Source organism: Pygocentrus nattereri, chromosome 14 (assembly GCF_015220715.1).
Source record: "Pygocentrus nattereri isolate fPygNat1 chromosome 14, fPygNat1.pri, whole genome shotgun sequence".
Lineage (NCBI taxonomy): Eukaryota > Metazoa > Chordata > Actinopteri > Characiformes > Serrasalmidae > Pygocentrus > Pygocentrus nattereri.
Genome location: NC_051224.1, coordinates 6,408,947 through 6,436,415, shown reverse-complemented (window position 1 = coordinate 6,436,415; position 27,469 = coordinate 6,408,947). Strand labels below are relative to the sequence as shown.

Sequence of the window (27,469 nt, the reverse complement as noted above, 5' to 3'; positions counted from 1 at the left end):
AAAACAAGACCTCATTTATTTATTTAATTACCTACTTACTTACTTGAAATTCTGAAGTTTTTCAGAAGATACAGGATGTTTAAAAACTTAATGTAAAATATACAGAAATTATAAATAAATGTGAAAGAGAGATAGTAAGAGAGAGAGAGAGAATAGCATATATTAAAGGATGAATAACTGATATATATATATATATATATATATATATATATATATATATATAAAAAATATTGCTATATAAATGTGTTGAGAATGTTTAAAGTATTTTAGTATTTTCAGGTCCCTGAGAGTTTATGGGGTTGAGAGAAGATGTGCTGCATGGAAAAAGCAGTAGTTAATTAAATGGCAAAAAATAAAAGCAAAAAAATAAATAAAACATTTATGTATAAAAAAACACTTATTGCTGCCATAACCTGTTCAGAGCTTTAGGCAGAGAAGCTCAATTTCATGGCTGATGGCAGCGGCCAGGCAAGTTGGTCAAAGGTCAAAGCTTTGAGCAGGTGATTGTGTGTGTGTGTGTGTGTGTGTGTGTGTGTGTGTGTGTGTGTGTGTGTGTGTGTGAGAGAGAGAGAGAGAGAGAGAGAGAGAGAGAGAGAGAGAGAGAGACAGAGAGCAAGCAATCTCCTGGCCAACTGTTTTTACAAAGCTATTGTCTTTTAATGAATTACTGGAGTGGACAGAGGCCTGGCGATCCAGTGATGTCATTAAAATAACACAGCTTTCTCAGGGTGCTGGTCAAACTTCTTGTCTGTTCTCATCCCTCTCTCCAACTCTCCTCCTCTGTGCTCGGTGTGTGTAGAGACTGGAGAAGCCTGCCTGAATCAATTCTGCTCTCTTATTCACACTGCTGGGGTGCAGGGGTGCTGCTCTAATACAGACCCCTGAGGACACACTGTCATTCTGTTGTCAGCTTGGCTGCAAGTCTAAGCCATTTTAGTCTATTGCCTTTATCATGCTCTGTGGTTACCTGAGAAAATCCAAAGCCTGACATTTCAATGTGTCATTATTGCATTTTGAGGAAATTAAGTAGTTGAAATAGGAATATTACTACATATACTGTATGCCGCATGCAAACTAACACTCCTGCACATCATTTATATTATTAATATTATAAGGCTGGACTGGAAACCTCAACAAAATACCCTATGCATGTTTTGTAATATGTGCTAGTTAAGTGGATTTAGTAATAGTAGAGTCTTTTAGTGTCAATTTCAGTATCTGATCACATGATACACACTGTACTGTGCAAAGGTTGAGCGGCACAGTGGTGTGGTGGGTAGCGCTGTCGCCTCACAGCAAGGAGGGCCTGGGTTCGATTCCCCTGCCGGGTGACCGGGGTCCTCTCTGTGTGGAGTTTGCATGTTCTCCCCATGCCTGCGTGGGTTTCCTCCGGGTTCTCCGGTTTCCTCCCACAGTCCAAAAGACATGCAGTCAGGTCAATTGTGTAAAATGATCAAATTGTAAGTCGCTCTGGATAAGAGTGTCAGGCTAATGTAATGAGAAAAAAAAGAAAAAGTATAGATTTAATTGAATTGGACAATAAGCATGCATTTGCCCAGAAATATGCTGATATTAGGATAAATACGAATAACATTAATACAAGTAGTAGTGATTTTGCACGTGTCAGTGTGTTTTTATCATTTCCAAACCTCTGCTCGTTGCAACCCAGTGTAACTTGTATTTATAATCCTTTCTAGTCTATACTTGATTATGTTAAAACAAGTGAGATGGCTGGACAAATCATTAACCATCCAGGACAAATCATTAACCAAACTTCATTCTGCACATGAACTCCTTTTTAAAGAAAACAAATTCTCAATATTATTTACTGTAGTTACGTGTATTTTTTATTCTAATAATTCACATTGTTTTTAACAACAAGTTAAGTCAAACATGATGTCCTAAGTGTACTTAATTAGCAGTGCACATTGAGCTAAACCAACTATCCAACTAATTATCCAACCAACACTCTTGCCATTTTGGGCAAAAGGATGTTGTTTTGCTTCACAGAAGCATCTTCGTTTGATGTACACCATGCCAGCTTTAGTGATCTGTTAGATGTTTGTAATATGCATGTAGTACTATTTGTGTTTCAGCTGCAAAATGTATCAGTTTTGGATCATTTTTAATTTCCCACAGGATGCAATAGGGATTGTCTTTGGCGCCACTCAGTTTTCCCATACCCAAACCAGCATGGACCCAGTGTTCCGTGTTTGGCCAAGGTGTTATGTTGTTGGAGGTGTTAGAGCTCTGAATCAGTGACTCATAAGGAACCCATGGAGCTGTGCTGTGTTTGTGCGCAGATCATCTCCAATCAAACTCACTGTCTCTCTGTCTCGTCCCTTCTCTTCCAGCTTGCCACTGTAACCTGCACGCACGCCGCTGCCGTTTCAACATGGAGCTGTATAAGCTGTCAGGCCGCAGGAGCGGAGGCGTGTGCCTCAACTGCAGACACAACACAGCTGGGCGCCACTGCCACTACTGCAAAGAGGGCTACTACAGAGACATGACCAAGGCCATCTCCCACAGACGCGCCTGCAAAGGTATGCAGAGATTTAGGTGCTTTCAAAGGTGCCAAAATTATTAGTCAAAGTGGGCTAAAAAGCTAAGCTCACTAAAACGGTCTGATCCAATCTGCTGGTGGCTTCTATTCAGGAGTGGGGAACTGAGGGCTAGAGTCCGGTTTGGTCATGTCTCTCCTGTATCACACTAACCAAGCCTTGAGCAGCAAAATCACCAAGCTGAGCAGGAATCTGGCCCTCCAGCACTGGGGTTCTCCACTCCTGCATTAGCTGATCGATCCTCTAATAAATGTATCCTCTAACTGATCTATGCATTCCGCTGCACGGTTAAACACATTCACAGAACAATGACATAAAACCTGATCAATGTAATAAGAAATTGTACAGATCCTTGTTTACTAATTCACTATGGAACACTGAATTTAGTTGCTGTGCCACTGAGCTGCACTACATTGTTTCAGCTATAACCACGAAGCAGCATTGCAGCACTTACAGAACATAATATATGTTTTGCTTATAATGACATGCATTAAAATAATCTAAATGTAAGTCTAACCTACACTAAAACAGCAATAACAACTCTAGACATGTAAGGATTAAAGGGGAATTCCACGTTTTTTTTTAAACGACTAAATAACTCAATGGTTGTGTCATTCACGGTGGTTTTTATGCGAAATTATGCATTGTAGAGAAAATGTATTAACCCTTAATTTCTTTACTGTGGTGATGATAGGAACCAGGGGTTGCCATGTTTACACAACACAACACAAATATAGCCATTTAATTTACTATCCATAATCACCTACATGTGAACCTACATGTATCTGCAATGTAATGTTTTTAAATGTTAATCATAAAATAGTAGTCCATCTGAGAGAGTAAGTTCTTGGATGACTATTTTGCCTAAACCCTGCTTCTCCTTCTGCATCATGAATTATATTCAAAGAATATTTTTAGGCCAAAACCTTATCAGAACTATTATAAAACAATGCATTTAAGAGGCATCATAATTCTTCAAACATCTGATTCCTATCACCACCACTGTGGACAACACTATCTCTGTAGGTTTGCCTTTACAGCTTAAAAAAAACTGACTTCTCTGTGGGTTCAAGCAAGTGAACTCCAGAACTTCTCACAGCAGCAGCTTCCTTGGGCATGGCTGCATACTGATTTACCATATCCCAAGGTATGAGCTAAACTGCCCCTAGAAAAGCAGGGGAAGTGTACCTACATTGTGTCATGCCCACCTGCACAAGAATTAGCCTCCTGGCCTCGAACCCGCTGCAGAGATTTGGAGCCGCTGGGGAATTTCAGATAACACAAATAAACATAAGTCAGACTGAAGTGTGAGATTATCTTCAGTGTGCTTGACAGTGGTGCACAAACACTAGTGCTGTGTAGGCTACATATGCACACACACACGTACAACACAGCGCATGTTGAGATTAGAGGAAATCCATGTTCCCACAGCACACTCGGTCTTGGCAGAAGAGTATAAGGTGGTGGTGAGCTCCTTCTGCTGGGGATTAAGGATAGAGACTGCATGTTAGCTTTGCTGTCAGAGGAGTCGTTAAGCAATTAAAAACCTCTCTCTGATTCTCTGTTGTTTACTAGAATAGTCCAAAGCATGAGTAATAGATCATTCCAGAAGAGCTTCATTGTACAAGCACTGAATTCACTTGATTCGCATCAGGCACGATGCCACAGGGGGGCCAAAAGGGGGCATCTCCCTCTCAACTAACTTTCCTACCCTTTGTGTCCTGCCCTTTCCAACCCCTCTGCCAGCACTCAGGTACAATAGCTGGGCATCCCTGGTCAAATGACATGTTTTGTTGATTTTCTAAGTGAAAATAAGTTAACACATCCTCTACACAGAACACACTTCAGCACATTTTCATTCTCTTTTACTGTTCATTTGCTGAAATTCACATACTGGGAAAAAATAGGCATAAAAAGCAGCTTATGCAGTAGTGATGGCACATTTTATGTATGTTTGTTACGTCAGCAAATACACAGAAATCACACTATAATTTACAGGAAAATACCTTATTTAAGTGGGTTCTCTGTAGAGGATATGTATTTATTTTCACTCAGAAAATCAACAAAACATGTCATTTGACTGGAGGTGTTAAAACGTTTGCTTAAAACTCTATATTGCAATATGCCACATCATACCCTCATATCTTGGTGGGTGGTCCGCTTGATTTGACTGCATGCGCGAGGTGCTGTCTCTGTACAGCTTGAGAAACGGCACCTCTTTCCTAAGTTCCCGATTGCAATGCAGCTTAGAAGAGTGTGCCGCAACATTTTGCATGTGGAATGTTTGCGTTGTACAGTCAAATAATCAGATTTTTTCCTAAACTCAAGGAAAGGTTTAGGATCCAGGCTAAACTCAAATCCAAGGCATATGGCTCAATCAGTGTTCTTAGTTTAACTAGCAAACAAAGTCTTTGTTGTTTGCTGTGATGGCTTACCCTGAAAACAGTTGAGTTGCGAGGTGTATTAGTCTGTTAATGGTCATTGGTTGTGTAATTGAGACGAGCACTGAGGGATCAGAATATAATTATTACTATGTGTTAATGTAATGACAGAAACAGATGGATGTTGTTTGGTTTATATTTAGTTGACTTTAGGTGGTATTCCACATAAGTTGTAGAGAATTTCCTTTCAAAAGTTACAATGCAAAGCACTAAGGCTATGCAACAACAACAACAGTAATAATAATAATAATAATAATATAATTTAGGCTATATATTATTTTCCAACATGTATTAAAGTATGAAATGTAATATTTTAATAATAATGTTATATATTATGAATGAGAATGAATGTCTGATGAACAGTAAATGAATTTGAAGTTTTCCCACCTTTCTACTTTTTTATATCAGAAACGTACGTCATCACAAACTGTTGATCAGTGACTGATCCCACCAAGCTTACACAAATGCAACGAACTTTTAGGTGGTTTTAGAGCCAACATATCTTTTGCAGACCCCTTTAAAAAATGCGCTAGGAGGGTGAACTCCCATTATTAAAACAGCGAAGGGTCGTAATATCGGTGGTCCCAAGCAAGCGGGCTCCCTGTTCTTTTTTATTTGAATTTATTTGCTTAACTTGGAGAAGCGTAATGAGTATGAGCTGCCTGAGAGTGGAACGAGACAGCACTAGCATAAAAGGAGTTCCCCTGGAAAAAGCCAGCCGAGGCCAAGGAGAGAGGGAGGCCTGCCATGGAATTCAGAACAAAAGTAGAATGTTAACAATCAACCCTGAACAAGGCAGCAATCCTTCACACTGAAACGCAATAGTGGACCCTGAAATCATATGTATAATGAGATATTTTATATTTATTGGTCTAATTTCTGTTGTGACAGCTGGGTTATTGAGTTAGTTTTACACAGTATCCTATACCTCCATGTAGAATCAACAATGGGCACACAACGTAAAAGCTATTCATGGGGAAAATGCCTCAAGGTATGGAAACTAACCCCCTTAAACTCGAAGGACTTGTCTAGACTGTTCTTCCACGATCTCATAACCACATAACCTACATATTAGTCTTGTAAAATCACTGAATCACTGAATTGCAGTAGTTACTGAATTATAAGTCTGAAGATGAATAACTGAATAATATGCCTAGAGTTTACAGGATTCAAATAAAAATTACGGCTCTACTGTAAAAATATCACGCTACCAGATCGTTTCAAACCTATTTGCCATTCGCCCTTTGGAGCCATCACATATTTTACAGTGAGCACAGCTGCTGAAGAGGTCTAGAATAAACCACAGTGTGGTTTTTAACCACCGTTGTGTTTGCATTCCTGCTGGCTCTGAGATGGATTCCACAGTGTCATTCCAACAGTACCCTAACTGCCATCCTGATGCCCCCCCACCCATCCACTAATACATCCCCCACTCCCTCTCCCAGCTTCCCAAAACTTCATTCACCGCCCACACCGGCTACAGCTAATTGGCCTCAGACGGAGGAAAATGGCTAATAGACTTCAGCCTAACTGATGTAGGCAGCTAATTAGCCGATGGCTAGAGTGGCTTCTTTCGCAGGCCGTCCAAGCCTGCAGTTGGGGTGCGATTGATGGCTAACGCGGCGCTATGCTTCACTGTCATCGCTTTCACATTCTCACCAGAGGAATGCTGCTGATTCATACGGAGGTTATGAATGGTTTTCAACGACGTCTACTCGCTCCTGCCAGCCAAAACATTTACTCAGGCTATATTTGGGATGCTGGGAGGGCAGAAGGTAGAACGGATAGGCCTCCAGCCAGGCTAGCTTTTTTTGTTTTTGTTGTTTTTTCACACAGCATACAGCATTTCTTCTCTCTCAAGCTAATGAGCTTGACATGTCGCTCCTAAAAAGTGGGAGGGGCTTGTAGAAAGAGCTGATGGTTTCCAGTTGCAGGTATTCATGTCTTTGGCCATGGAGTGAGGGGGGTCCAAAGCTAAACAGCCTGATTGCCACGCTCTCCTCAGGTGACAGAGCCTTCACTCATGACGTGGGTTAGGGGACAGGCCGTATTTATTGTTCGAGTCAACCAACCATCTCGCCCTGCTTGTTTTGGATGGAGAACGTGACAGCAGCGCCAGCGGCGCTCGGGAGAAAATCGGCTCTAATTCCTGCAAACGCGGCCGCGCAGGCCCCGCTTGCGAAGGGCCGAGGAGGGAATAGGAAACGGTTCGGGAATGAAAAGGGAAACAGAGCAGGTCCGAACCGAATCCGTCTCCAGTGGCAGCGGGGAATGCCTCATGCTTTATTTCCCAGATTAACGACTTCATCCCTCATCAAGCGCAGTGTAAACAGCATGTCGTGTAGCACAGCTACACCAGTTTGTTTTAATCCCCCCACAAGCCTCTTTCTTTCTTCTCTAGCTTAACTTGCCACCTTTCTCTGTCCTTCTGTCTCTGTTAGTCTCTTTCTCTGTCTCTTTCTCTCTTTCTTGGATCGCGCTTAACCCTTGGAAGGCTAGAGTTAGTAGATTTACATCACATATTACATATTTATTACAAAATAATTGACCTAGTTGGATACGTAATGAATTACATTTACATTCTGTGTTATCAGACTGTTTCCCATTTGATTGGCTACTAAACAGTAAGGACACCTTCATCTAAAGAATTTTAAATAATGCAGAAGGTTTGTTGATGTAGATTATAGAAATGAAAATTGGCTGTAATATTTCATGAACATTGGCAAACTTTTTTTTTTCGTTTAACTCTAATAAATGAAGTAGTTGCCAAAATCTAAAATGTTGTGAAACGCTACAGTGGAAAGTGTTTTTAGATCATTTATGCATTTATTTCATGTGACGAGGGCTGGAGGTTAGGGAACCAGCACTATGACCGGAAGGTTGCCGGTTCGATCCCTTTTAGGGAGCTGACAGTCCATAGCTGAAGTTCCCTTGCCATGGAAACCTAACCCCCAATTGCTCCCCAGACGCTCTGGATAGGGCTGCCCACTGCTCTGGGCAAGTGTGCTCACTGCCCCCTAGTGTGTGTGTTCACTAGTGTGCATGTATGTGTGTGGGTAAAATGTGGAGGTCTAATCCCACAGTGTGCAAACACAGTTAGCTGATGGTTCTGAATTCAATTCAGTTCAATATTTCATGTGACAACCCAGGACATTTTTTAAAGGAAGGCTGACGTTTTTCAGTACACACAGGTAGAAAAAAAAACACTGCGTGTGCTTAAAGTTAGAGATGGAACCATCGTTGTTTTATTTATTTGTTTTTTTAAACCAAAAATGATGAGAAAACAGTAAAGTTGTATGCCAAGGTTTGGATAGCCTTGATTTTTAAATGCAAATGCCTGGTGCATTTTTTTTGTTTGTTTGTTTAATATATTGAGAAAACATAAAAATAAACCATAAAATGGTCCATAACTTTTGTACAAGCCACATTGTTTTTTTTTTTTTTCTCATTTGTTTTTCTCACATTTGGTTTTTCAGCACCTCAAAGGCCACACATTTTCAGTTCCTTCCACCCCCTACCCCAACTTCTAGCATTCATTAGTGCTTCTAGTTTGGACGGTGGTCTGCGGTGCTCTGTGGTGGACTGCGAGGGTGTAAAAGTAGAGTAGTGCTTAAAACAACAGCAGGTAGGCCGGCTGGTGGGTGGCTCGAGCACAGGAGCATAGCCACTCTAGTGTGACTAATATGAAGTACCCGTGTCAAGTGCACATTGAAATTCAAAGCACTCTGCCTCAAAGTATAGTTCCACCTTATCAGTGACAACTGGAGACTCTGAAGTGGACTCTAAGCACATGTAATCTCTTGATGGATTGAATAAGCACGGACAAAAAAAAAAAGACTTGGTGTCACTTTAGCTGGCGCTCTGCATTAATGTTAAAAGCTAAAACGACTAAAACGAAAAATGTGATCATTGCTACATCCGTTGTAAACATGCCTACATGCCTCCTACAGTTGTGCGACAAAAGCGCAGAGAGTGAGGCTTCCAGTTTACAGACAAGGAAACCCCCTTCAAATGATGTAGGAAGTGAGAGGAATTTCCACAAGCATCTAGAAAAACTACAAGCACTTATTTTCCAGTTAACTAATAGAGAAGTTGGCAAAATATCTCTGGATGTATTGCTTTGGGGGGGTTCCCAGTGGTCTGTGATATATTTGTGCAGTGCATGCTGGGTAAAGAAAGAGCTGGATGGGAGACACAAAATGAATACAAAATTGTGAATTCTGAACTGATGTGGCTGAGAGATTCAATGCGGTACTACAGAATACTACATAACAGGAAAAACAACTAGTGTCAAAGTTAATGTGTTAATAAATAATAAATTATCAAAAATCTTCACACTGTTAATGATCTTTCTAGTCTGACCCTTTAAACCATGCATGTCACATGCTATTGCCATGACTCTAGTCTTCTCTGTCCAGTACAATTTTTAAATGCCAAAGTCTTTAATCTTAATAAACAATACACTCACCAGCCACTTTATTAGGTACAATTGCTTGTTAACACGAATAGCTAATCAGCCAATCACACGGCCGCAGCTCACTGCATTCAGGCGTGTAGAGGTGGTCAAGACAACTTGCTGAAGTGCAGACCGAGCATCAGAACGGGGAAGAAAGGGGATTTAAGTGACGTTGAACATGGCGTGGTTGTTGGTGCCAGACGGGCTGGTCTGAGTATTTCAGAAACTGCTGATCTACTGGGATTTTCACACACAACCATCTCTAGGGTTTACAGAGAACGGTCCAAAAAAGAGGAAATACCCAGTGAGCGGTCAGTTGTGTGGACGAAAATGCCTTGTTGATGTGAGAGGTCAGAGGAGATGGGCAGACGGGTTTGAGATGATAGAAAGGCAAAAGTAACTCAAATAACCAACCAAAATCTCTGAGGAACGTTTCCAACACCTTGTTGAAAGTATTTGGTATCGTTAGTTAGGGAATATTAATAATTGTACCATATTCCATTGCAATTATATTTTTAAGTTCCATTGACTCCGCACTCCCAGTTTTACCTCCAAGCTTTTTAAAATCCTATTTAACCCTTTAAATGGCCAGGATCCACCAGCAGGTCCACAATTTTCCCACACACTTCTACAAACCAAGAACAGTTCAGTCCGTTTGAATTGTAGTCCATGTAGTCATTGAATAAGAGGCCTTAGGATATAATAAGCCTGGGATTTTAAGGTGGTTAAGCTACACAAAAATGTACCTGCACAAATCTTTTTATTCCTGACAGTGTAATATCAATAACATTAGCGCTGGAGGATGCAGACATCAGACAGTGCTCAGAGAAGAGCTATGAATAAATCAAAAAACCCTCAAACATCAAAGTTCCCTCTGAATAAGGTTTATCATAGCTGACTGACAGTAAGAGGCTACAGTGGCGGAGGAGTCAGGGCATGCAGCTACTGTTCTTTGTGGTGATGAAAATTATTGGCAGTATTTTTTTTTTTTTACATTCCCCCTGCATTCATCTGATTTTATGTTCAAGTTGAATTGTATATAACATTCTATACAATGTTCATGCAATATATGTAATATCTTTGCTATTCAGAGAAAACCATATATCTCCATTTTTTGTCGGTATTTATTTTTATTTACATCATTTCAATACACCAGCTGTCCTTTATGTTGTATGAACATTTCATGAAGAATGGACCAATAGAAATGCTCTAAAGTCACTTGGAATAAAATACCTTTGCAATAACTTAAAGTTCATGAGTGAGAGTTTTTGCCTTCTCCGGTAAAGTTACTATTTTAGAGATTTAGTTTTTTTGATAGCGATGACATACATTCTAATGGAACTTACTTGTCCTGTCATAAATACAACAAAATGCACTGCTTTTAAATGGAGAACATCTTTAGGTTCAATTTGAGCAAATAAAACAAATGTGGTTAATCATGATAAACTATGCAAATGGATGTGATTTATTGCAGTGAATTATTTTAACTGTTTAACAGCCACGCAAAAAGATCTTCAGTGCTTTAGGTTGTTTTAGGCTGAAATACCCCTTTAAAAAGTAAAGGCCGCTATGCTTTTGCCTTACAGTTCTAGGAAAACTTTAACTGCTATAGCACCTTTATGTAATGTGATTCCGCAAACCTTTAAATTTTTCCTACTCTCACATTTTGTTTGCAAAAGTGTTTCTCTTTAGAGAACCATGAACCGAAAGGTTCTCCTATGGCAGTGCTCCAAAGAACGCTCTCTTTTTAAAGAGCGCTCGCTTGTTCTTCCCACAAGTGCTGTTGTCTGTGAAAACACACAGCCTCATCCAGAGGATGTCTGAAATTAGTTCCACCAGCTGCTCTCATTTGGTTTCGGTCACCGTCCCATCCCATTGTTTTTGTAATTCATAATTATCCTATATTACTTAATGTGGGCTCTGCATCCACTCAGAAAGGATTTTCACATCAGAGTAAGTCAGAAGAATGTAATTTATGTTCTTGTTGGAAAGGGCGATGGTGGGAGGAAAAACAATGTCTGTTTCATGATCTCATAGTTGCACTCTAGTGCTGTTGATGGCTGACGGGACTGGATTTAATTTAGCATGGAAAATGTGATTTTTGTTTGTTTGTTTACCAGTTTCAAGCCAAGCCAAGTCAAGTCAAGAGGCTTTTTTTTCACACATTGTATAAGAGCAATAAACGAAAAAAGTAGGTGTGCTGCTGGAAAATATTGGAACCAGCTCCATCAGACTCGGACTCAGAAAAACAAAGTTTGCAATCGTCTTTAATTCAACCACAGAGTTCTAATCTTCAAGAGCGTCTCCCGTTCCTCACTAACGGCTCGTCAGAGTTCGCGAGGCTTACCCGCTTCAAGTTGTTTTCAAATTACTCCTCAGCTCCATAAAAATCTACCGGCCAGATGAAGAAAGCTGGGCTGGAACTTCAAACATGCAGCTTTATGGTAAATGTTGGGCAGTGCCAGCACGCAACGAAATTCTCACTTTTAATGTGTGATCCTCCTGACTAACAGCTTAAGCAGAGTGGCTTTGAAGTACTCCGCACTGCCCCATTAATGGGGAACGTTATTCAGCCTTTATTTGTGGGGGCCGCGCCTGCCAAGAGCCTTTACATTGGAAACTCGATCAGAGCAGCCTGCGAGCGGCCTATGGGGCACATCACAACCCTACAGCAGAGAGCAAAGGCTTTCAATATACACACACACACTCACACGCACACACACATACATATATCAGTCCAGAGACACACACACATGTGTAGGCCTACCAAGACAGATCCCAATACCAACCTATCGCTGCTGTCAGAACAAAAGCTTGTATCCCTAAAGTGGTACATTTAGAGGAGGAGGAAAAATGACATTTTAAAGGAAGCTAATTTTGGACCATTTTATTGGTCTGTTCACCATGAAGTTTTGACCAAATGTAAAGGCCAGCTGGTGTTTTCCAATCATGTTTAAAAAAAAACACATTACATACATATACAGAAGTGTCCAAAATCAGAGATCACCCTTTATTTATTAACCTCTTGCTTATTATATACTAGTACTAAGGCTTATTATTCAGTAACTACAGGGACTTCAGTGCAAACTGGTTGAGCTATTCTTAGGTTATAGAAGTGTGTAATAAAACGTTGTCAGGGGTTAAACTTCATTATAATGGCCATTAGTTACAAAATATATTTTTTTCAGATGTTTCTGAGGAGATTGGTACTAGATAACCCACCTATATAAGGAAGAGGAAAGTCAATGGAAGCCTGGAACAAATGGAACAAGTTTTAAAAAAGAAAAATGACAGATATACAGAAAATGGAACTCCTAACAACAGTGCAAGACCTGGTAGACACCAAAACTGTCACCATCAGATAAACAGAACTTTAGACTTAGAGGAGAGAGAGGAGAAAATCAAGCTCCACTCTCGTTTCAGATCTGAAAAATCCACAGGTGTTTCTGTCCATCCTTCAACTGTGAGAAGACCACTCGACACCATGAGTCTGAAAACATGTGTAGCTGTCAAGAAGCCGTCACTGAGGAGATGAACTGGACAACAATGAAGAGAATTTGTAAATCAAACAAATAAGCTGCTGATGTTCTCAGAACAATGGACTGACCACCTCAGAGTCCAGAAACCAAAATGACTGAATATACAACCAACTTCTAAGACTGAACTTTGAGGTGTGGAAAATCATCTCGGCAGGTTTTTTGAAAACCTGAAAGCAAGTCTCCAGACAAGACTAGCAGCTATGTGAGTGGATACACTAAATACTAAAACATTTCTATTTATTATATTTAGATGTTGAGGCTTCTGTGTAATGTTCTGTTTTTCCCCTGATGCCGAATAGCTGAAGAACTTGTGAATCATTTTTGCCTTACGGTTAGTTTTAGGCTAGTTTTGACTGCAAATGTAATAAATGAAGGGTGGTCTCTGACTTTTACACAGTGCTGTGTATATAACAAGCAAAAACCAGACATTCACACACACGCACACTCATTTAGGCACGCAATGAGCAGTCTCCATACCCGGCAGTAAGAAACTAGGAAAAAGACTAGCCAGAGTCACACACACTCAAAACACTCACAGGTGCAGGCTATAACTGTTCGTACGGCACAGCAGAACAATGTCAAATAGAGGTTTCTGGTTTTGTGGTTTCTCTGAATAAAGTTCCAGACTGGCTATCAGCTCAGAGGGCACATCTAGCTCTGGGAGGTTAAACAAGCCAAAACTTAAGCTTCCACATGTACGTTCATGAAGAGCCACGGAGAATTTCCATTAAGTTGAGGTTTCCACTACAGTTCCTCTTATATGCCGCAAATCTGTGTTCATGCTGCTGAGATTTTTGCTGCACAAATTTGAATTTGAACGCAGCTGATCAAGCTGTGTTTTGTTCATTTTTTAATGTAAAATACATTAACACATCCTCTACAAAGTACACACTTAAATATGGTATTTTATAGCTCATTTTAGTGCACTATTTTTATTCATTTGCTTGACCATATTGGAAAAAAGTGTAAAATGTGCCATAACATTTGCACAGGCCAGATTTTATGTTTTATTATTATTTATTATAATATGCTAAATTCACTAAATAAACAGTAATCATGCATTTAAGTATGCAGAAGTGTGTTTTTTTGTAAAGGATGTGTATTTACAAAATCAATAAAATAAAATTAAAAAAACCTGAGCTGGGTGCCCAAACATTTGCATATGACTATAAATTCCTAATGGGCAGTCTGTGAACTAGAGATACAGTTGAAATGAATTTCTTTATTGGCCAAATGAAATTATGTGTGAACTTAACCGAACGTAATTTTGTGACAGTGATATGTCTTTTATATCATGAAATACTTGCGCATAAATTAATATAAGGCCAAAGGCTTACTCTTTCAGGTAACAGCTTTGTTGCTAAGAGGCTAAAAAAATCAGTAATACAGTAATTTAGAAAAATGTAGAGGAATACATTTGAAGACATGATTATGACATGATTAGAAATCATTTTTTTAAAAAGCTGAGAGAAAAATTGTCGTTTTCATGTTGGTTGAGTAACAGAGGATGCCTCTAAGCCAAGCGCTACAACACTGGACCCTGATGAGGACTCTTCGTCTTACATGACATATTTTCTTTTGAGTGGATGATGTGCAGGCCTGGATCATTAAGTTATGGGGCCCTGGGTGGTAGTGAAGCTAAACAAAGCCTATGCAGCACCACAGTGACAGCTTACTAACCACAGTGTCACCAATATGAACACATTTTTTCTAATCGAGACAAAACAGTAGCAAGATTATGCAGATTAATGGAAACACAGTGTAACATAAACCAAACAACCAATGTAACATTTCCCTATAAAGCACCCATCTGTTCCTCACAAGCAAAACATGATCCCAAGGATGGGAATGTAAATTAAAATCAGTTGAAATGTACATAAAAATGGAAAAGCAGCAACTTTGGTGAGCGTGGAAATGTTTGGGGTTTTTTTCCATTTATATCTTACCTTTGATGAAGCAGATCACCGCCAACTTGGGTGGTTGATACTTTATATTTGCCCTTCAAAATGGACGTCTTCTACTCTGACATGGTGCTAGTGCATTTTTATCACTGTGCCATTACTAAAGTTCCCACCATGAATCAAAACAGAGGTTTAGATTTTCTCATAATTGCTCACAGGGGCCCCCTAGTGGCTCAGGCTCCTGGATATGACCCATTGGACATTCTGGGCCTGACGATTTGCCAACGTGATAGTTTCTCGGAGAAATATATGCCCATTGTTTTATTGCTTAGCTTACATCAGCTGTACATTAATGTAGTTAGCCTAGTTAAGAACTAAGCTGAGTCAGTGACCATTGATGTTTTATACCAAAAACGTGACTGCAAAATGCCAAAGGTGGCCTGCATGTGGGTCCTAAAATAAAACTGGAAATAGGACACTAGCATTATGGCTACTGGGTGCTGATTGATTAGCATTAGTGCTACTGAATACTGATTGGTTGACATCACTGCTACTGTAAATTGTAAAATGGAACATGTCATGATGCATTGAAGTGTTTAAAGAATCATTACTGAGTGTAATTAGTGTGAGATCAGAGATTTATCTCCGTCTCGCATACACTGAGATGTGTACAGCTTTAGAGCTCTTTATCTGTTTCTCCTTCCAGCCTGTGACTGCCATCCAGTTGGTGCTGCGGGAAAGACGTGTAATCAGACTACGGGACAGTGTCCGTGCAAAGACGGTGTGACGGGCATCACCTGCAACCGCTGTGCTAAAGGCTACCAGCAGAGCCGCTCACCCATTGCTCCCTGCATCAGTAAGACTCTCTCTCGCATATCCTACTGACCATCAACCAGTAACAAACGAACAAAAAGAAAAAAAATGATACATCCATGTGCTGCTTTACAGGAGTGACCATGGCGCAAGTCTTAAAGGGCAGTTCCGTACATTTTTCAAAAATGTTCTGCACAACTCAATCAGTGAGACGTAAACAACGTCGTTCAGAGTAGTGCGATGTGAAAATTATTGACTGGTTTATTTTTGCTGGTAATAGAAACCAGATGTCATGATGTTTAAAATGCAAATGGCCATTTTATTTATTATTGGATCATTATTATGGATCTGCACGTGTCTACCGAGTTTTTATGTTCGTTTTGATGATGTTTATCACAATATACATTAGAATAAAGTCATATTCATAATTCAAATACACATAAAAACAATAAAAAGTAACAAGAATTTCTTGGGTCCATATTTTTCTTTGACACCTTCACAGCCGCCACAGAGACTCGTTAATATCATCAATTACATCATGAGCTCAATTTACTGAAGCACTGATTGGTCAAACCAGGAGCTGCTTTTTAACTACATATAATACTGGGCTTCCTCGAGGAGAGGCTTGGAAATGGTTAAACACACTAACATCCAGAAAATCCTTATTTATTATGTATATGTTATATACGTAATAAATAATGATTTTCTGGATGTGAGTGTGTTTGTGTGATTATTTACCCATTTCCAAGCCTCTCCTCGAGGAAGTCCAGTATAATATATATGTGTGTGTGTGTGAAATATTATTAATTAATATTCTATAAATTTTGTTTATTCAAATATTAACACTTTCAACTTTTAACAAGACTTTTGCACAGTACTGTATGTCTCAGATCTGCTGTAAAATAATGTCTCAAGGCATGAAATGCTATTTATAACTATTTCATAGCATAGCTTTCAGAGCTGGATGTCTGGTTCCTATCGCCACCACTGTGAACAGTTCTGATACAGAAATTTTGAAATATTGTTTGAATTCCCCTTTAAACACGGAACAGTTCAGCTCTAATATATATCCTAATAGGAAAATGATGGTCTTTTAATTAAGCTAAGATGTTGTCTGTGTGCATTTTGTTTATAGGCTTTATTAGTCTTATAGGGGAATTCTATCAAATTAATTCAATTTAAAATTAAAGATGTGAAATGCTCTGTTCTAGAGAAACTTACCTTAGATGAAAACTTACTCAGGATTGTTTACAGCGGACCCAGAAGTCTGAAGAGTTTGCTTCTAAAAGCTCCCTCACAGAAAATTATGACATGAAATGGTCATGGATACTTTGCCTGAGACATTGCCTTGATTTGAGATTAAGTTTTGGCCTAAAATGCATTTATGGTGCAGAGGTACATGCATGGCATTGTAAGACGAAATAGTGCCTAAAGAAAACTTTTTTAATCGCCGCTATTTTAACATTATAAACATTATATATATAAGCTGGGAAGACCTGTAGGCTTTGGACAGTGAATGAGATGGCTGTATTTAATGTGTGACCCCTGGTTCTTATCACCACCACTGTAAAGAAATGTGACTTGTGAGTTTCACATCAATCCGTTCTGAATGACTATGCTTACAACTCAATGACTGAATTGTGCAGAATGTTTGGTCGCAGTAAGGACTGTTACTTAAGGACATACAAACGCTTAAAGTTTAAAGAGATTGAAGAAACACTCATTATTGTGTATTTATCTCCATAGATTCTGTCATTTCCATAGTTCTGAACAGGTGTGACCTTGAACATCCACACTAACAAGACACTGAGAGATGACAATGCCAATAAAAACGTCCACAAATTGAACAAACCTTTAAACAAACATTAGCTCAGAGCGCTCCAAATCGAGTTATTGTTGCAATCCCTCAAGTACTCCCACAGGTATCCAATGGATAACACCCTAAAAACAGTTTACATAAACACTTATTATTCATGAATTCATGGCCTGGCTCTATTCATTCCCGCCCCCATTCCCAGTCCCATTATTTCCTCAGATGGACATCTTGCTATTTGACCTGTGCTAAAGCAAACAGGCTATATAGGCCCAACGACGTGGCCTTGTGTGCCCCCGGCTTTGCTGATGGCCCATCAGGCCATGAATCTAACAGCCTGCTTCGAAACCATGATTGGTGATATGTTTATTGGCAGTATCAACAAGGCTGCAGATTCCATCTCCGTGGTGATAAACGGCAGGACCACACAGCGGGCCGGAGTGAGGGGAAGCTGGCAAACAGCCCTTCCCCACTGGCATTGCTTGATAAGATAATTTCCTGGGAGCACGACACAATGACGGGCAGTTAGCATTAACCTCTACCATTCTGCCGTATTAAAATGGACAGCGTCGTCAATAAGGATGAACCTGGCCTTTGGTCAAAGCTATCTTGGATATGGAACCACTATGATATGTTTGGCAAGCTTCCACTAAAGCAAAATGAAACCTATGAACCCCATGGAATTAGGTTTCCCTTCCTTTCATTGGGAAAGTAACAAATCTAGTGTAAAACCTGGAGTGCAAGCCTCAGTGCTTGAGCTGCAAAGATTTGGTTTCTCATATATTTTGCGAGATAATGTGTTTTAGTTTTAATAGGTCGATATAAAATTTTTTGTGATGTTGGACGTTGTGCCAACTGCAGTTTTAATGGCTATTGGATCCCCTGGCGGCGGATAGCTTACAAAAGCCTGCGCTGCAGAGAGTGAAGAGTGGGCTTTGAGCAGGAAACATAATAAAATCAAATACATGCATTTTCATCAGTGATCAATAACACGTCTATTAAAAAGGGGCCTTGAGACTCTCTGTGTCTTAATAAATCGTTATGTTGCTCAATACATGAAGGCCTCGAAGTGAAGTGTAATTTAAGTGTTCTTCCAGTATTCTCTGAAAAAGGAAATCTCAAGCAAAAGAAAGAGAAAATGTGGCATTGAGCAGTTTGTAGTTACTGAGTGTGTCTGTTTTGTTTCGTCCTTGTTAATAGAGATTCCGGTGGCCTCCCCAACCGCCACTTACAGCATTCCAGAAGAACCAACAGGTGAGTTTTATTAAAATATATAAAAATAATTGTATTAGTTTGATCAACCTTCTGTTCAAGGACAGATGGTTCCATGTTTTGCAAGGTCATCGCAGTTGGTGAAAGGATACAATACTCATTCAAAAGAAAGTACACTGGATGTTCAAATGTTTGTAGACATCTGCTTATCCAGTGCAGATGTCTTAAATTAAAGGGATCAACAGAGATTTTGTTTCCCTTTTGCTGTAGTAACAGCCTGTACTCTTCTAAGACAGCTTTATGCTAGATGTTGGAACATCGCTGTGAGGATTTGATTGCATTTAGCCGCAAGAAAATTAGTGAGGTCAGATACTGATGATGGATGAATAGTGCTGGATCACTGCTTTTCCAACTTATTGGAAAGGTACTGGATAATGCTTCCTCCACTCTGTTGCTCCACAGCCTAGTGCTGGGGGCTTGGTACCCTTCTAGCTGACACTTGGCATGGGTTTTGATGACCTTAGGCTATTGTACTAATGTAGTACAATAAGGAAAAATCCCACAGAACTTTATTCACAGATAATATTGTTTTGCTAAAGTCCCATGAGACCAAAAGATTAATTTTAATATGCTTAATTAAGTGAAAAAACTCTGTTTTTTTAGCCATAAAGTTTGATTGATTTGAATATTTAATCAGATATGTGCTTAGCCAAACTCAGAGAACATACACACCAAAGGAAATTCAAAATTTCAGACATGGACAGTGGTTAAACTAACCAAATTCACTTATTAGATGGGGAGTCTGGATACCTTTGCAAATATAGTGTATGATCTCATTTGCATAGCTCTAAATAACTTTCTAACTTCTATCATAGGGATTTTGCCTTGTTGTCAGGGGGTCACTAATTTAACCCATAGCCATCCTCAGAGTCCAAGAGAGCATAATTGGCCTCTCTCTCTAGGTGTGTAGGGAGCAGCTAGCAGAAACAATCATCTGTTAGCTCATGCAGAATCGGCAATTAGTGTTCTCCTCCAAGCATGTTGAGCTGTCCAACAACGCTGCACCAGCAGTAGTTCAGAAAATGTTCTGATTAAGAGGATTCCAGCTTTAGTTTTAAGTTATTTAATCTTCTTGCTTTTTTGCTGTTCATCTGATTCTTTCTCTTCTTACTTTTCTCTTTCCTTTTCATTCTGGGCTTTGCTTAGAACCATAACTGTTACATGGCAGAACACTCAAATCATGCCAATAGAATCATTGTCAAGTTTTTTTCCCCTGTTACAAAACTTCTCAGTAGCATCTGTGCACGGTTTACTGTTTCCATTTCTTTTTCCATGATGGAAAATGCAACATGCTTATCAAACAAGAACCCAGTCCCTATTCAAATCCAGATTGGCAAGACATGTTCCACATAATGCCTTACTGTGGGATCTATCTGATACTGTTACATGACGCAGGGAAGCGTTTCTTGGCTCTATTGTATTGACATTCTAACTAGCGAGTATTGAGTCTTCAGAACATCCAAAGCCCTCGCCACCCAAAGGCTAGCAGGGATCTTAATCTGATTACATGCTTCATTTGCATGCATTTGTTTCACCATGGAGTTTTTGAATGTACAGAACTAGGAGGGAGATGGTGCGTTAGCACTGCTTTTCATGCTTATTATCTCTGCAGGTTGGTCACTATCAGCTCCACAGGAGGTTAGTAATGCACGTTGTGTACAGATGTTCTACCAAATCCTGACTACACAACTACAACTAGATGCTAGAGATGTTCAGAAATGGCCTCTTGGCCACTCTGTCCTGTCCTGACTCCTGCACTGGAATGAGATATTGCTCCTTGCTTCTCCGCAGTCTGTGATGTGCTTATGTTTCCAAAACCTACAAATGGAACAAAAGTATTAATACAGTATAACAAGCATGATGTACTAAAGTAACAGACAAGTATTTTAAAATAATAAATTATATAAATTTATTATCCCATAAATTATTATACCTTCTGAAAAAGCCTAGAAGGCCTTGAGTATTGCTCACTGGTTGTTCCCCAGGACTGGAATTTGGGAACCACTGGTCTAGAGAAAGGCTTGGAACCTTCCCTTGGTTTCACAGCAGTAGTTGTGTGCTGAATAAAACCTCTGGTGTGGTCCCCTGGCGGAGCAGCTGACTATAGCATGGCCTCACTTGAGAGGCTCCACAAAGCAGGCGTTTGTCTCCCAGCGGGGGCCGGGTGTTAATGAGGGCCGTGGGTGTGATGGGCAGCGCCAGGCTTTGTGTGGCCCCCCTAATGGCAGCCCGGGCATATCAAAGAGAGGCAGGATGGGGGCGGATGGGGCTTGCGGGCGCACAAAGCTCTCCCATCCTGCCACAGTACATTTACATGGAAATCAGGCGTGGTTGATATGGACTCATCAAATTCATTTACTTTAGGATTTCCCTCCCTCTCCACTACTTTCCCTCGTCCCCTGCCCCCAGCTACTTCCTCCACATTTCCAACAGTTTTCCCCCTAAGATGGGAAGACACCTTTCTTATATACATTTCCTGACTCATTCTCCCGCTACACTCCCTACCTCTCACTTTCTCTTTCCATCTCTCTTTCTCTCTAAACCTCTCTACCTCTTATTCTCTATTTCTGTCTTTTTCACCCCCCCACTCCACCCCGCTTCCCCAACCTTATCACCCCCTCTTCCTCCCCCTTCAAACTTCTTTTTTGGGGTGGAGTTTTTTTGCCGCTTCGCCATCGCCCAGGCAACCTCATTCACACGGAATAGAAAGGGCCGTGAAAAGGGAGGGCTGAACAGAGGCCCTGGAAAAAAATAATGAAGTTTGTCCATATTCAGGCGAAAAGCTGAAAGGTCTTCTCTCTCCCATCTCCCCTCACTCCTTCTCCTCCTCCTTCTGTCCTCCCTCCCCCCAATCTTCCAAAAATGAGAAACCTCCAGGTTATTACCGCTATGTGAGGTAGCCACACCGAGAGACTCTCTGGTTCCAATTTGTGTCAGTCAGGAGAGAGATGTCGGAGGGGACCGTTCTGCCTGGCCTCGTTCGAGCCCGGCCTCTGTCCAAAAGGTGTCTGGCGTCGACCCAACACAACAGCAACCATCGACGAGGCCTTCTGGCACATTCTGGAGCTTGGGACGTCGCAGCGGTTTCAAATGGATGTGCTGAGCGCAGGAGCTATTAATCATAGGTCCTGGAGTCTGATCTGACAGTGAGTCGATATGTTGCAAGCTCCATTCAAACCAGGATCCACTCTACCGGGTTCGTACAGACCAAGTGAATGGAGCATGGCTTAATTTAATTCAGTTGATTTGAATTAAATTGAGGGCCTTGCAGACGAGAACTCTCAGCGGTGCTTCCCACCCCTCTCAGTGGCTTTCCTTTGAGTTTAAATGACCTCCTTACCCCCTACACTGACGTGGTTAATGTTGGGTCTGGGATGGGGGGTGGTGGAGAGACTGGCCTGGATAATAAGGGTTAGAGAGGAACTGACAATGGTTGAGTTTAAGCCTCAGTCCTTTCTACCGGGGCACTCTCACTGAAGGCATGTATGGCATGAGATTGGATGCCTGGATAGCAGATGGGCCATAGAATCATTTAACATTTTACAGCATGGTACAGATATGAGCAAATGGGGGGCTGGATTTGTAGGATGAAATTCTATAAAGTGTAGAATAACACAATATGCCATGATAAACTAGAAAACAGGTAAACAGGTTGAATTTGCCAAGACATTTTTTGGCAAGCATAAAATTCCAGCTTCTAAGGGTGCAGGAATGCAGAGCAGAATAAAAAAGTTGGATCTGAGTCCCTTAAAGTGATGCTAAATGGAACCGGTCTATTGAGATCTTCCTTTGCTGTTTTGTCATGTTTTCTTTTTACTTCTGCTTCCACAGACTGTGATTCTCACTGCAAAGCCTCTAAGGGCAAACTGAAGGTCACCATGAAGAAATACTGCAAGAAGGACTTTGGTGAGTGAATGACACTTCAGACATGGTTGATCTCTCTGGATGATTGTTGCTGTGGAGTCTGGGCCTCCTCAATGACATTACCTCATGGCAGGAGGTCTACTTGCCTACAGTTAAACGCAAAAGTTTGAAAACCTCACACATTTTGTTGTGTGTTAGTTAACACAAGCTTTACAGATTACACTTTATTATAACATATTTCTGCAAATTGTACTGCACAATTTCAATTTATTTGCTCAGCATATTGGAAAAAATAAAACAAAAATATCAATTGTGCCAAAGCTTTTTGAACATGTTCAACTCAGCAAATAAACTGTAATTTAAACTGTAAGAGGAGCCCAAACTATTGTATACAACTCTATTAAGTCAAAGATGTTAAAATGTCAAAAGATTAAAATAATTGCATGAAATTAATAAGATTTTTCAGTTCAGTTAACCATGATTAATCACAATTTTGTATTTTCAAATTCGGCCCTAAAGAAAGGTTTTTAACAGCAGCTATATAAGAACACAACAAAAGCTTTATCAGAATCTACAGTGGGCTCCAAATGTCTGAGACCTCAATACTATTTTTGCACCGTTTTCTGTGAAAACATACTTATTGCTTTAAAAGCTGTATTTGAACAAAAACAACTACAATCACAGATTCTATTATAGCAACATACAGCACACAAGCAGCTGAACCACTGTGGTTAAAGAGTCCAGGAACTAGGAAAATGCATTAAAAAATTAGTACCAACAATAATTTGTCGCCTTAATGTGATATTAACTTTAACAGCTATATATTGTTGGGAATTGTTTTATTCTGGTTTAATTTCTAGTTTTCTATATATGGATTATTCTACTGAAGTGTTGCAAAGTCCGAGTTCAGAATACATTTTAGACTTTTAACAGACTTTGGCTTTAGACTAAAATACTTTTGCTTTGAATGACTCTATAGCTTAATTATGTTTATTTTATTGAAATAAATGATTGAATATTTTTAAGATTAAGAGACCCTTATTAGTCCCATAACTGGGAAATTTCACCTCTGCATTTAACCCATCCATGAAGTGAAACACCACATACACACTAGTGAGAACACACGCACTAGGGGGCAGTGAGCACACTTGCCTGGAGTGTTGGGCAGCCCAATCTGCAGCGCCTGGGGAGCAGTTGGGGGTTAGGTGTCTTGCTCAAGGACACCTCAGTCACGTGCTGTCGGCTCTGGGGATCAAACCAGCAACCTTCCGGTCATGAGGCTGGATCCCTAACCTCCAGCCCACGACTGCCCCTTTTTGGCCCTACAAAAGCAAATATAACTCCTTCGAAACGTTACCAGATGTTTCAGTAGTGACAATTTTAGCTCATTCTGAGCAATGGGGTCTAACTGTTGACCAGTTACCAGGCCATGAGGGACAGGGATGCAGTCTCACTTCCTGCTGTAAAATGCAGGGGTGTGGCTAAAATAAGGCTCCACCTATGGACTGAAACTCTTTGTGTCTCGTTAGTGACATGAAAACATGGTAAAACTTTATTTTATTACGTCATCCATGTTTGCACCAAGTAATTGGTGTAGTGTAGTGGGTAACACCTCTGCCTTCTACACTGTAGACTGGGGTTCAATCCCCCACCTGGGTAAGCACCCTACACTATACCTTGGGCAAGACTCCTAACACCACCTTCGCCTGCCCATGTAAAGCAATCAAATTGTAAGTCGCTCTGGATAAGAGCGTCTGCCAAGTGCCGTAAATGTAATTGCACAAGCAAGAGATAGCAAGCTATCTATAATATAAGCGAGTCACATGAAGAGCATCGTCAGCCGCATAGCAACAACAGCTGAGCCAACAATTTTGAAATCGGGTGTAAATCACACACTTACCTCCATCTTGTCACCCTCTTGCCTCTCTACTTCTCCCCTGCAGCGCTGTTGGTTTACTCATGCGCAATGGGTTTAAGTTATAGCATCAAAGCTTATGGCCCAGCACGGCTCTCCTGATGGACGTGCTCAGACTGTCTCCCAGCCTCCAGAGGACAAAGGGGACAGCTGGTTCCTGTTGAAATTGCGGATTTGCAGGCCGTTCATGAGCACCTATGCTCGTATACGTGTTGATAGAGGTTAAAAGATTTATAAGAGTCATAAAAACACCATCACACTGTGCACACCTTATCCCTCCAACCAACAGTGCAGACACAAATCTCCCTGTGTTTGTGATCTGCCTCTTCAGAAAGTTCAGGACCACCCTCTTGAAGGGCAGCCTAGCATATTACCAATAAAATCACTCTAAGTGCATGAACTTCCCTCAAAAAAAAAAAAAATGCCATTCCCTTTTGGTGCTGATATATAAAGAGTGTAATAATATCATAACTGTGTTGACTGTAGAGCAGTGCCGAACCATGACTGTAGAGCTAGCTCTTCAGTTTGGGCCACAAATTTCAGAATAGATTTCTACAGTAATGCTCATTTCTGCTAGTGCCTCTATGGGATTCTAGTTAAATGTTAGTGTCATTACCTATTTACTGTAGCAACTCGCTACTGTCCGTGGATGCACAGGGGGCATGGCCATGCAGAGCAGCTACATGCGGAGCCTCGTGGGAGTGCCACTCACATGGAGGGAGAGACTTTGGTTGTGGATAGGACAATGTTGTTAGCTAAAAGATGTGTTTGAAAGTTGCCTGTGCTGTATTGTGCTGGGCTATGGAGTAGTTTGTGTGAGTTTGCTATCTAAATTGTGCAGGAAATGTGTGGTTAGAAGTGAACTGCCTGCTTCCTGGCTGTATCATCCAGTGCTGGGCAGCATGTTTCCCCCTCCCTCCTGCTGAGTTCAATAAAAGAGCATTCACTTCTTGTGTTAGCACTTACTCTGACACGTAAGACTTCGAGTCCAGTGCCTGAAGCGCTAATCAATGACAGGGCACTCTCAGCTGGATCTACCTAGACACTGGAGATAAAAAAGGATTCTGAGAATTTAACCCTTATGTTTCTAATCAAACATTAAAGCTGCATTATGTAAGTTTTTTGTTAAAACTGAAAGAAGTAGCATCACAGAGTTAGGGAAACAAGTCCTGGCTTGACGTGTAGGTCTGAAATAAAACATAATACTGATGAACAGTACTGTGTGAAAGTCTTAGGCACCCAAGACATGTTTTCAAAATCTGTTTATTTGTGTAGTTTGTGTTTATTTGCTGAGAAAAGTGTTAATATTTGAATAAACAGAATTTGTAGAATATTAATTAATCATATTTTACATATGTATATATATATATATATATATATATATATATTATATAATTAAAATATATTTTAATATATAATATAAATATATATATATATATATATATATATATATATATATATATAATATACACACACACACACACATATATATATATATATATATAATGAATAGTAATTTTGTGGATGTTAGTGTGTTTAACCATTTCCAAGCCTCTCCTCAAGGAAGCCCAGTATTATATGTAGTTAAAAAGCAGCTCCAGGTTTGACCAATCAGTGCTCAGTAAATTGAGCTCATGATGTAATTGATGATATTAACGACTCTCTGTGGTGGCTGTGAAGGTGTCGAGGAAAAATATGGACCCCAGAAATTCTTGTTACTTTTTATTGTTTTTATATTTATTTGAATTATGAATATGACTTTATTCTAATGTATATTTTGATAAACTGGGTCAATTGTTAAAAAAATAGCTTAGATGCCTAAAACTTTCGCACAGTACTGTAAATACTAAGTAATTCACTTATATCATCAGAAGACGTGCTTTGACATTCTCTTTAAATATTTTTTCGATGAAGTCGTAATCATCAGATCTATCTAAGGTACCTGAAGCACAACCAATGTTACGTTTTAGAGAAGTCTCAAAATCCCCGAATCTTACATAGTGTAGCTTCTAAATGAAATGAGTTTTCAGAGTTTAAATAAGATTAAGATTGTATTAAATAAATATGAACCAAAAATTACACAGTTATTTCTTTATTTCGCAGAAATCATTAGGTCTTCTCGGCAAGCTTAGAAGGCCATAGGGGGTTCCCCACTGCTACAGAGGCAGTTGAATGGTCACTGGCTTCTCTATACTTCTCCTAGGCTACCCAAGCAAGTGTGACTGTCACTGCATGAGTTATCACCTCTAAAGCTGTGTGCAGAGCTGAGGGAAACAGTGATGCTGTTTGACTCTGTGGTGTAACATCTTGAGTTTGTCCCTGCCTCACCAGTCTAGAGCGTTCAAACTAAACAGTATCTGTTAGTACAGAGGGATAAAAGAGAGAGAACGCATAAACACATTCTTCGCATTGACATAGCACTGCATTCGCAGAGGCCATCCAGAGTGCATCAAGTCCGTCCATCGTGAGCACTATATCAATATTAATATCTCATTACCTCTTATTACTTTCAATCAGTCATTTAAAATCACTCTACAACTGGTTTCCAAAACATTTCCTGGCCACCCTTCCAACGGACAGAAAATTAGAGATATTAGATTATTATTATCAGCTGAAACAGCACCCACAGAAAATTACAAAGACAGAGAGATCCATTAACAAGCCTTTGTGGTTCTTTTTAGCTCCTATCGTCTGTTTAAAGTTTCCGTGCACCTCTTGTCTCTCAACCACCAGTTGTTCATACAGTTCGGGTCTGTTCTCACAGGGGAGCTGTTTATCATGTTGATATTCAGGAGGAGATGCAGTGCGAGCCAGGCTTGTGTCTCCTGACCGCAGTGTTACTCCCTTCAGAGACAGAGCGAGAGAATGCATTGGTATCTTCACCACGTATCAGC

The 27,469-nt window shown here is 40.2% G+C and overlaps 1 protein-coding gene across 1 annotated transcript in view; it reads left to right on the top strand.

Moving 5' to 3' along the window:
• Nucleotides 1–27,469, top strand: part of ntn1b (netrin 1b) — an 82,346-nt gene that overhangs the window by 39,255 nt on the left and 15,622 nt on the right. The window contains exons 2-5 of the mRNA XM_017705677.2: nt 2,355–2,543; nt 15,605–15,754; nt 18,725–18,778; nt 22,628–22,702. Of these exons, the coding sequence (XP_017561166.1) occupies nt 2,355–2,543; nt 15,605–15,754; nt 18,725–18,778; nt 22,628–22,702 (468 nt within the window). The remainder of the gene's footprint in view (nt 1–2,354; nt 2,544–15,604; nt 15,755–18,724; nt 18,779–22,627; nt 22,703–27,469) is intronic.